A 12,145-nucleotide genomic window follows, 5' to 3' on the forward strand; every position below is an offset into this window, starting at 1 on the left:
AGCTCCGCAATATTAGGTACAACCACTCGATTAGATAAGCACAATAAACCATCTGCCTGAAAATGGAATCCAGCTGTATTAACCCCATTGGCTAGACGTGCCAAACGCTGAGTCTTAACATCAGATATCTGAGCATCTCTGATCCGAGAATATAATGCTGGCTCAGATAGAATAGTATACAATCGAATCCCATTTCTCCCTTTCCTGTGCTTGAGCGTAAAACTCAATGAACAACACTCTTGAATCATATGAGATATTTCATTAGTCTGAAGTGCAGAAAGTCTCACCTGCCGACTCAAAGCATCAGCAGTAAGATTAGCAGAAATTGGATGATATTTGATTTCACAATCATAATCCTTCAGAAGATCCATCCAGCGTCTCTGTCTCATATTCAACTCTGCCTGAGTGAATAAATACTTCAAACTCTTGTGATCCGTAAATATCTCAAATTTCTCGCCATAAAGATAATGCCTCCAGATCTTGAGCGCAAATACAATGGCGGCTAACTCGAGATCATGCACTGGATAATTATTCTCATGCGTCTTCAATTGTCGAGAAGCATAGGCAATAACATGTCCATGCTGTGTCAGAACACATCCTAACCCCTGACCAGAGGCATCAGTATAAACAACATAACCTCCTGATCCAGAAGGTAGAGCTAGCACAGGTGCAGTAGTAAGACGTCTACGCAGCTCGTGAAATGACTCCTCACAATCCGAGGACCATATAAAGGTAACATCTTTCCGAGTAAGCTGAGTCAAAGGCCTGGCCAACTGTGAAAAATTCTCGATGAACTGACGGTAATATCCAGCTAGACCCAAGAAACTACGAATCTCAGCAACCGTCGTCGGTCGAGACCAGTTCAGCACTGCCTCTATCTTACTGGGATCAACAGATATTCCTTCACAAGAAATCACATGACCGAGAAACACTACCCGATCAAGCCAGAATTCACACTTGCTCAATTTCGCATACAGCTGCTTTTCTCGTAACGTTTGCAAAACAATCCTCAAATGCTGTGCATGCTCATCCTTGTCATGAGAATAGACAAGAATATCATCAATGTAGACGATGACAAATCTATCCAGATATTCTCGAAATACTTGATTCATCAGATTCATAAAGACTGCCGGTGCATTCGTCAAACCGAATGGCATTACCAGAAATTCATAATGCCAGTATCTGGTCCTAAATGCAGTTGTAGAAATATCTGAGTCTCGTACCCTCATCTGGTGATATCCCGATCTTAGATCTATCTTAGAATTGACAGAAGTACCCTGTAGTTGATCGAACAGATCATCAATCCGCGGCAAAGGATACTTATTATTGATGGTGACACGATTCAATTGCCTGTAATCAATACATAATCGCATCGATCCATCCTTCTTCTTGACAAACAAAACAGGTGCTCCCCACGGAGAAACACTCGGACGAATATATCCCTTATCAAGCAGATCCTGCAACTGCTGTTTCAATTCCTTCATCTCTGACGGTGCCAGACGATAAGGTGTTCGGGATATAGGCGTAGTTCCTGGTACTAGATCAATACCAAATTCAACCTCTCGAACCGGAGGAAAACCAGGAATCTCATCAGGGAATACATCAGGAAACTCACTGACTATCGGTAGCTGATCAATACCCGGACTACTCATGGACATATCAACTGCATAGATGAGGTAGCCCTCCCCACCTGACTCCAAGACATGACATGCCTTCAGAGCCGAAACAAGTGGCATCGGAGGTCGCGCACCCTCACCATAAAAATACCAGCTATCACCCTCATCCGGATGAAACTGAACCAGACGCTGATAACAATCCACAGTAGCGTGATACAAAGTCAGCATATCTATTCCCAAAATAATATCAAAGTCCGCCATCGCTAATATCATCAAATTAGCCGATAACACGTTACCCTCAAACTCTAGAAGGCAACCCATCACTAGACGCTTAGTCACTATCTCTTGCTCTGACGGAGTAGATACAACTAAATCCATATCTAATGATACATAAGGTAATCTATGTCTCTTGACAAAACGGCTAGAAATAAAGGAATGCGATGCTCCAGTATCAATTAAAACAAGTGCAGGAATACCACACAACAAAAAGGTACCTGCCAACATGCGATCGCTTCCCTCAGTAGCCTGGTCCTGAGACAGAGCAAACACCTTCCCTTGAGTCTGTGGATGGTAACCAGAAGAAATTTGTGGTGCTGGCTGCTGACGTGGAAAGGTAGAAGCCTGAGATCCAACCTGTGATCCCGATCCACTAGCAGAACCCATGCGCTGAGGACAATCTCTCCGCAGATGTCCCTGCTGACCACAAATATAACAAGCTCCAGTAGCTCTCTGACATGAAGCTGCAGGATGCTTCCCTCCACAGTGGCTACAAAATTCCTCCTTCTTCTTCTTCTTCCCGAAACGGAATGTACCGTGAACCACGAGAACCAGACGAAGTAGTAGGAGTAGAAGAAGATGTAGGTCCAGATGGCACAACAGATTGAGCTCTAGGCTCAAAAGATCCACTAGGCTGTGCTGACATCATCAACTGTCCCCGCCTATTGCTGGTCTCCACAAGACGGCAACGGTTCACCAAAGTCTCATAAGATACCGGATCATCACAAACGACAACTTGTGAGTAGATATCTTGGTTCAAGCCTTGCAGAAAGAGATCATACTTCGATGCATCACTTTCATTGATATGAGGACTGAAAGGTAGCAGATCAAGAAATCGTTGCTGATATTGATCAATAGTCATTGATCCTTGCCTCAGAGTAAGCAACTCCATAGATCGTGCTTGGCGAACAGCCGGAGGAAAATACAGTTTCTGGAACTGCTGACAGAAATCCCCCCAAGTCACCTGTCCTCTCTCAGTACATGCCTGAGCAGCCTTGGCATCCCACCAAAAACGTGCTCGATCCTCTAGAACGAATTCCAGAACTTCCAGTTTCTGCTCCTCAGTGCACTCGAAAGCTCGAAACGTACTCTCGAGTTTAGACATCCAACTCCGTGCCTGTTCAGGATTCTCGCCTCCCACTAAGGGTTTCGGTCCTACCTGCATGAACTTATTAATAGTATAGCGACGTCTACCCTCATGAGGACGATGCTGATCATGACGATGATGACGATGATGATGACCACCTCCCTGGCCAACACTACCGTGACTCTCGTCAGCCATATCCTGAAAAGAATTGCACATTAAAAATCCCAAATGCGCAAAAATTATTCAAGACTAATTCTAAATCCCAAGTACTAATCCCAAAATCTAAGCATGCTCTGATACCAAAAATGTAGTGACCCTGCATGGAATCACCTACTAACTGGCAACTAATAGCATGCAATAACTTAATAAAGCAAAATGCTTAACAGAGTAAAAACGTGCGGAAACATATCCATAATTTACATATCAGCTTAGTAAAATAAGTCTAGACTTAAAACTGTAGTGATACAACCATATCGAAAATCTTAAAAGTAAACATTATACAGCTAAACAAGTCTTGCTGTATAAAATCTCATCAAGGCTCCAGCTCCCTAGTTCTGCCTTGAACCACCAGCTTCGTCCATCCTGCGACCTGCCCCGTGAAATAGAGTGTCCAAGATAACAACTAGGACGTGAGCGCTAACGCCCAGTACATAGACATGAGTAAACATATGTATATAATGCATGCAACATGATGACAGACGAAGAGTCATATAAAAAGTCATGCTCAGTACCGGCGTCACATGAGTGCTGTTACCGCACGGATCAACCTCTGGGTGCAACCACACTCGTCTAGTACACCAGAGTAGACAGACATAAATGCCCCCGCCGTCGCGGTACTCTCAGTGACAGACTATCGAGTATAGAGCTGAGCGGCTCTATAATCAGGTATAACAAGGTATAAGCTCAACGTGTATGTGCACATGATATATGAGTATAGAAAGCGGTAAAACATACATCATGTCACATAATAATGCCAAATAAATGCAACATATAAACATGTATACTCGCTGGCAATCTCAGTCAATGTGTATGTACCTAACACCGAAGTCTGAATTAAGCTGGAAAAAGACAACCCCTAGCTGTCCTAGGTCAACTCCCGACCCGACCTGGTCTTAAGCCCGACCCGACCTGGTTTCTTGGTCCGACCCCGAACTATTCCTTCCCGAGCTCCCGAGCTACTCTTTCCCGAACTCCCGAGCTACTCCTTCCCGAGCTACTCTTTTCCGGGCAGAGATATGAAGTGAGATGGAAGTGTGTGAAAATACCTGAACCATCAGCCCCTATTTATAGACAAAATAAACTAGGGTGTTCGGTATTCTCGAGTCGATGTCGAGACGTCCGAGCTCATGTATGCACGCCACGTATCAAAGGCTTGAGCTGAGTCACTATCATTTTTGACAGCTCATGCTTAGGTGCCAGCAGTCACACATGCAAGCGTCCACACACCTGCCTGCCTGTCCTTGAGGGTTCAGGCTTGTTTTTGTTGACAAGTGTTCATTCCCGACCTAAACACAATGTGCTCTTCCCATGACCGAACACTACCTTGGCCTTGCACAACACTTTATTGAACTCCTAGACCCGACCCGAGCTACAAATTCTCTTGGCCAAGATCTTAAGTCCAAACCCTCCATTTTCTTGAGCACCCAAGTCCCGACCCGAGCCATGTTCTTCCTTGGCTGAACCCCTCATGGCCGAACCCTCCTTTGGTTCCCATCATGACCGACCTGAGCCCCCAAAGGAAGACCCGAGCTCAATCCAAGCTCCATGCCCGAGCTCTAGCTCAATGCCCGAGCCCTAGTCAAAGTCACACACACGGCCAAGCTCTTGATGCCAACCATGTCCGACCCGAGCCACTCATGACCGACCCGAGCCCATGGTCAAATCCATCAACCCTAGCTCATTCTCATACCATGTGTTTTTGATCTTGACTTGTGCTCTGGTTTGTTTAATTAATAACCCTTAATCATGTTTAACATATTATTATCATAAAATGGAATCTGGGTTACTACAATTTTGGACTAATCAGAAGATGACACGTATGTAGTTGAACAAAAAAAAATAGAAAATGAAAAGTTAATGTACCAAAACCCACATCGAAAAAGTTAATGGACCAAAACCAAAACATGGACAAGTTAATGAACCAAAAAAATTATTTCTTTTTGTTTGACGGTAGGGATGGTTTTTGTAAAGAAAAGTGCAGATGAGAGATATAAATGGAACAAAAATATTCGAGGGACATAAATAAGAAATCACGGAAACAAGAGGGACATTTTAAGGCATTATTCCGGCGTATCCCGACTCACGTGCAAATCACGTGAATGTCCTGTTACATGTTAACGGACTGATTGACTGCAGGAATATTTATTTAAAATAAATGTTCAAATTAGGAATATAAATGACACCAAAAAGATTTGAGGGACATAAATGGGAAATCACAGAAATAATAGGGACATTTTAAGGTATTATCCCTTTTATTTTGAACAAAATAAAATCTTCAATAAAATGCTAGAGGGAATTTTGGGTAGAAATCAATAATATATGAATTAAAACTGAGTAATTTTTGTGTTACATGTATATAAAACTTATATGAAAGATAACAATCAAAAGTTTTCAATTTAAATAGGACTCTAAAATAGAAAAAATAAAAATTTATGTGTGTGGCGGCGTGGGAACGCCATTGATCTGCGCGGGTGAACCATCTGTTCTGTCCAGGAACCCTTCTCTCGCACAGACTAGTGCGGGTGTGCCAGTCTCGGGCGTGGGGGCGCTAGTCAGGGCACGGGTGCGACGATGGTGAAGCCCATTGGTTGGAGGGAGCGCCAAAACCATGCGCGGGTGCGCCTCCAATATTGTCTTCTTGACCTTCTAGCATTTGAATCACATTGAAATGCTCTCCAACTTGATTTTCATGAATTCCAAATCCTTTTAGTATTGATGACATGTTGTTAAATACTTCTTGATACATCATGAATCCTTGACGAGCCTCTTTGAACTTTTTTCTTTGGCCCCTCGATATCGGTCTGTCCGAAAACTCTAGCAGATCTCTAGCTCTCTTAGCAACTTGACTACTTCGAGGGTTATCCATGATCATATCAGTTATGAACTTTGAAATTTGTATGTTCGAGGCAGTGGAAAAATATGAACCATTAATAAGAATATATATATTCTAAATATGTCTGATTCTTTTTATTCTTGGCTCTTATCTCGCCCCATAGAGTATTAAAATATAGGATACTGATATTAGTTACGTTAGCCATAAACTTCATAATCTGTTCAGTGCATGAAATAATAAGTGTTTACTTTTGAAAAATGTATGATTTTTGTTCTGAATACGATAGGGGTGCAAACGAGCCGAGCTACTCGTGAGCAGCTCGTGAGTAGCTCGGTCAAAGCTCGACTCGAGCTCGATTTGAACGAGCTCGAGCTTTAAATCTATGTGTTCGAGTAGCTCGTGAGCTACTCGATAACATACACATATATATAAAATATAATATAAATATATATATATATATAATATTTTATTTATTTATTTATTAATATAATTTTTATTCACATATATATATATAATTTTCGAGCTCGAGTACTCGAATTATAGACGAGCTCGAGTACGAAATTTACTACTCGAGCTCGAGTAGTCAAATACGATTCGAGCTCGAGTAGTCAAATACGATTCGAGCTCGAGCTCGAGTAGTGTACTACTCGGGCTCGGCTCGACTTGATTACACCCCTAAATACGGTATATGAAATTTCTGTTAAAAATGTTTTAAAGACTGAGAGTATTTTCTCCCGTTTATTGAGTGACGTACATATCACTCACCGATTCAAAACCCATCTCAGATAAGAACGAATAAGTGTTGGAGGATGAAAAACAGAATCAGTTTTGGGGCTGGTGAGGGAGATGCACTCGTTGCTGTTTTTTTTAGTTTAGTTATCTTTTGTTATTCTGCTGCATTTGATAGACAATTTTGTTCTGTTTTTAATTAAGTTGTACAAACAATGTAATTCATTGTTATGAATGGACAAACTTGTTAGTGTTTCTGATGCTTGCTATTTTTGAATGATGATTGGGAACGCCGGTATCTAACATCTCGGGTCTGAGGCGTGACAATGTCAAATATAGAGGACAACAAAGGAAATTTCCCTTATTATTTTTGCACTATAGACACCCCTTGACTGACGTATGGGTTGGTGAATGATGCATATATAAGATGTTAAATCAAACATACTTTGATAAGATAATAGTGCATTACACCAATGATTTATAGAACTTGAGTCAAGCATCAATCAATGTCTTATAATTATTATTCTCACAAAACATATAAATTAAATGAAAGTTAATCAGATAGAGGAATGTTTTTAAAAACTAGACCAGACCAGACGATTCGACCGCGAACTGGTCATGTGTTCGATCGGTCCGGACCATACCCAAAAATCATTTGATCAATCAAACCATTCAGAACCGGTCAAATCTGGTCAAGAACCAATCGAACCTACATTGAAATGGTGAGCCGGTTCTAATTGTTCGCCTATTTTTTTATTTTTTTAAATTTTTAAATTTTTTAATAATTTGATTTTTTCATAGAACTCTTCAACAAAAAATGTTATTTCATCTGTTTAAAATTTAAAATTTTACTTTTGTTATATATATATATATAGTAATTTTCAGCTGCCCAACCATTCCTGCTCAACTCGTCCCCGACGACTAAAAACACGGTACCAGATTTTAGTTGTTTTTTTTTAAAAAATTTCGTATCACTAAAACTCACTACCGGATTTTAGTTGTCGGGGATGAGTTGGACATTATTGGTTGGGCATCTGAAAATTTATATATATATATATATATATATATATATATATATATATGATTACTAGGTTTTGAATTTTGTTAAAAATATTATTTTAGTAGTATTTAAACTTATTTTGATTATTTTTAAAACTATATATTTGATCTTTTTATTATATATATATGTTGTTGTTTAAATTTTAAATTTTATTAAATGTGTGTATATATATATTTAAAGTCTTTTTTAAAAAAAATCATATTTAAAGTTTCTAAAATTTAAAAATATCAATTACTATATTATATTATTATTTTATATAATATAATAGTATTACGGTTCGACCAACCATTGAACTGGTCGGACTGTTTTCAAGGGTTTGCTAGTTTGATTGTCGGTACGATTATAAAAACATTTAGATAAAGGCTTTGAAAGTAAAGATATATACATACAGTCGAGACGTATTATACACAGTCATTTAAATAGGTTTAAAGTTGACGAGAAGAACCGATCAGATCAATATAACAAATAATATTTCACAAAAACTCGGTTAGACAGGTCAATTTTGTTATAAGATGAATCTTTTATTCGGGTTACTCATGAAAAATGGTATTTGTATATCAAAAATATTACTTTTAATTTGTATGAAAAATATCTCTCGGAAGATACCCACTCCAAATAATTTTCTTAACCGACGCAAAATTTTAAAAAAAATATATGTTATTAGTTGATTACAGATGTTGTCTGATGTTATTACAGCTTTGGTCATGCGTTTTTACTAGGAAAGCCTCAACCTACCTTGCTGTTTACTGAGTGTCTCAACCAGAAGAAAACTTCATGCAAATAGGGGAATTGACCCCTGCGAGGGCCAATATAGCAGCAGGAACTCCCCATAGTGAATCCCCACAGATCAATCCCGAAGCAACAGCCGGCGCGTAATCTTTCGCGTGTTTCTTGTTCTTCTTCTCCCATATGAACAAAATCAAACTCCCAACACACATATCTATGGCGAAATACGCCCCCAAGTAGAAAGGGATTGCCATGCACATCGGGCTCGGTATGAACCTGTAAATCTTGTACTTGGTTTCATAACTCTTGAGGATCTCAACCAAAATGTTGATCACCACTGCTGCGACGAAGAACGAGATGGCAAGTGTCAAGCAATTCTTGGGAAGCGAAGATAAGCCCTCCACCCCCAAGAGCGCGATACCGCGGTACACCAAGGCATATGGTGCAGGGTACGAGCCCTCCGGATCGCCAACGTTGTACGCCTTGTAGAAGAACCAGAAGATGAGGGGCGACGTAATGCAGCCAAGTGCGGTTCCATACACTTGGCTGAAAAACATGGACCGTGGAGACGACAGTGTCAAGTACCCCGTCTTGAAATCTTGCATCAAATCCGAAGCAGTCGACACTATGCTCATCATCACACCACAGGAAACAAGCCCGGCAAGAACCCCGCCATGTTCTTGGCCGATCCATGAACTGAAAATAAGTATCATGAGTTTCCCATAGTTTGAAGCCAGAGACCAGTCTGTTAGGCCACAGCCATAGGCGTTGCAAAAGGCGAGGATCGGTGCGATCGTATAGGCTAAAAGGATGTGATACCATTTCAGTTGATGGAATATCACAGGTACTAATACAATAGACATGCCTGCCAATACAAGGTATCCGACTATAGCAACTGTATTTGGAATTTGATCTTTCAAGAAGTACTCTGTTCGCCTTTTTTCATCAAAATTTTCAATCTTCCCATCTCCATCCTCGTCGTTAAGAGATTTCTTATTAGACCGTTGCTTGACAAAATTTTTAACTGTCACCATAACCATGTAGACGACATGAAACAATCCATCGCCAAGCATCGTTGCAATAGCAAGAAAAACCTGTTCAAGAAAATTCAGAAGATCATTAATCAAAGTTTTTCGCGCAAGATAATCGCAAGGACGGTGACGTTCCAAGTTACCCTGTATCCTTGAATTCCATGAAGACTGCTTGCTTTAAGATCAGCGCTGTACCAGCTGCCTTTCTTGGCTTCAATCAAAGGCCACATTATTCCCCAAGAAAGAATGGCACCAAGAAGTAAAGAAACATTAACCATGTAAGGGCAAATCATGCCAACTCCAACATATGTAGCTGAGAAATCAAAGTAGAACCTGCAACATTAATCATCGATCCACAAATTTTTCAATCGGATCACATGAAAAAACCAAACGCAAATACATAAAAAGTTTAGATGAATGATTAATTAACATAAGAAAAACCTTTGCTTAAATGCTTGGAGACCGAAGGTAGGGAAGCTATCGAATCCACAACCATCACCGGCGGCGAAAAACCACTTGAAGCATGCCCATAGAAAGCTACCTACAAAGGATTTGAAAAGAGACCACACCTGTTTCTTTGCGAGTTTGGCTCCTTTAGGGGTGTGAAAACTGTTGATTAGATATGCTGTTGCAGTTCCACTTGGATATGTCAATTTGTACCTCAAGATCATCACCTAAACATCCAAATTTTATAACCAATATATATATATATAAACAAATTCATCACTTTTCTTATTCCATATAGGCATCATAGTGTACTACATATATAAATTAATTAGAAGGATCCATGCTAACCTTTCTCAAGGGTACAATTGAGAATAGACCAACAAAGCTAACAACAAAGAGAAAACCCATAATCCATCCAAGAGAGAGTGGCTTCACATTTATTGGAGTATTTCCAGCATCTGCCAAAGCTGCAATCTTTGGGCTCATTCCAAGCAAATAGCTCCCTGTTCCACCTACAATACCACACAAAATTAACCCCATAAGAACACACACACACACACATGCACCCATATATATGTAACATGTAAATATATATATTGTTGCACAAACTGCTAAAGGCGATGCCGGAAGATGCGACGACACATGTCTGAATAACGGTGTTTTCCTGCCTTGTAAATGGTTGCCTCAGAAGACCGCATTTCTCAATAATAACCGTCCAACTCTTGATCATGGCGAATCCAAGAAGCCCCGCGGCCACGTTAAGCGACGGAATGATACCAGTTGTTAGGTTCAATTTCAAAACGATGACGTTGAAGACGACGCTCAACAGAAGACTTGTCACCATTGCACGGAACGTTATCTGTCTCCACCATGGCGGGATGGCGGTATCAACGAAAGCTCGTTCCATTGTCGTCGTGTCATCACCTCCGAGGCGATCTTGGCTTTCTTTTTCCATCGTTGCTATTGTTCTGATCTAACTCTCAAAGTTTGAGAGCCAGATGTGTTGGGAAGAAAGTATAGACATGCAGATTTCAGAATCTGCATCATGATAGATATGTAGAGAGATGAATAGGGAGGGGGAGAAGAGTGGTTGGTTGTGATTCTATTTGCTGGAGAAATTTTAGTGTTTCCACTATTAGAATCCGATATTTATGCCACTTTTCAGCTGAGGAGGAAAAGCCTCCAACAAGAGAATTCATGAATAACACATCATCAAACCAAATGGCTCCTAGTTATTACTATAGATACTATCTTTCAACAAATACTCATTGCGTAAGTGCATATTCATATGAATAATGTTAAAGTCTTAAAAGACAATTTTATTATATTGTATACTGATACTTACATCTATTATATTGTCGGATTTTGTATTTAGTGTATAATTAAATTTTAATAAATGATATTTTTGAATTAATTTTTTTGTGATGTATGAATTGGGGACAAATTTTATTTTTTTTATTATAATTTCTTTAATCATATATAATCATTTATAATTTGAATGAAAGAAACAATACGAATATATAAATATTTAGGAGTGATCAAAATTTTTTATTAACTACCTGGACCACCTGAACCGAATTGCATCATATCATTTTTCTTCATTTTTTTTTCTTTCTAAAAATCGCACCAAATCGCTTGTTATAGTAATTAACCTAAGGTTATTTATTTGTACGTAGACAACATAGTAAACTAAAAAAAATCATCATTCGTATGCTCTTGTATTTATTAGAGTATTTTTTTAAAAAAATTTACAACGAATATTTTGTTTGAAGATTGGAAACAAAAAATATTACATCATAGTGCAAATGTCATTTTGTTGTGAGTGTCTTGTTGTACTCAATTATCAATTTGATTTTGAATCTTGATTATTGTTTTAGTTAGTTTAATTTTATATTATTTAATTTGAACTATATTTTATATTCAAAAGACACTTTATTTTTATTGTTTTTAAATGAGTTTGAATATATGTTCTAATATTTTGCATTCTACCTCATCATTAAAAAAAACTGCGAATCAACTCCAGTGATTGAAAACCGCTCAAAATTGTAATACTAATTTACATGTGAAACCGCGATTTATTTTTTAAAGAGTAACAGATCGTCGATGTCAATTCGGATTAAA

The 12,145-nt window shown here is 39.1% G+C and overlaps 1 protein-coding gene across 1 annotated transcript; it reads right to left on the reverse strand.

Annotated features, from left to right (window-relative positions):
• Window positions 1–8,459: 8,459 nt before the first annotated feature.
• Window positions 8,460–11,053, reverse strand: LOC140893743 (probable metal-nicotianamine transporter YSL7). Its single transcript, XM_073302733.1, has 5 exons — window positions 10,634–11,053; window positions 10,373–10,536; window positions 10,019–10,251; window positions 9,721–9,910; window positions 8,460–9,640 (listed from the first exon to the last, which is right to left on the reverse strand). The coding sequence occupies exons 1-5, from the start codon at window positions 10,977–10,979 to the stop codon at window positions 8,576–8,578; spliced, it is 1,998 nt and encodes a 665-aa protein (XP_073158834.1). The 5' UTR covers window positions 10,980–11,053; the 3' UTR covers window positions 8,460–8,575.
• Between the last annotated feature and the right edge of the window lie 1,092 nt (window positions 11,054–12,145).

This window comes from Henckelia pumila, chromosome 1 (genome assembly GCF_033568475.1).
Source record: "Henckelia pumila isolate YLH828 chromosome 1, ASM3356847v2, whole genome shotgun sequence".
Taxonomy (NCBI): domain Eukaryota; kingdom Viridiplantae; phylum Streptophyta; class Magnoliopsida; order Lamiales; family Gesneriaceae; genus Henckelia; species Henckelia pumila.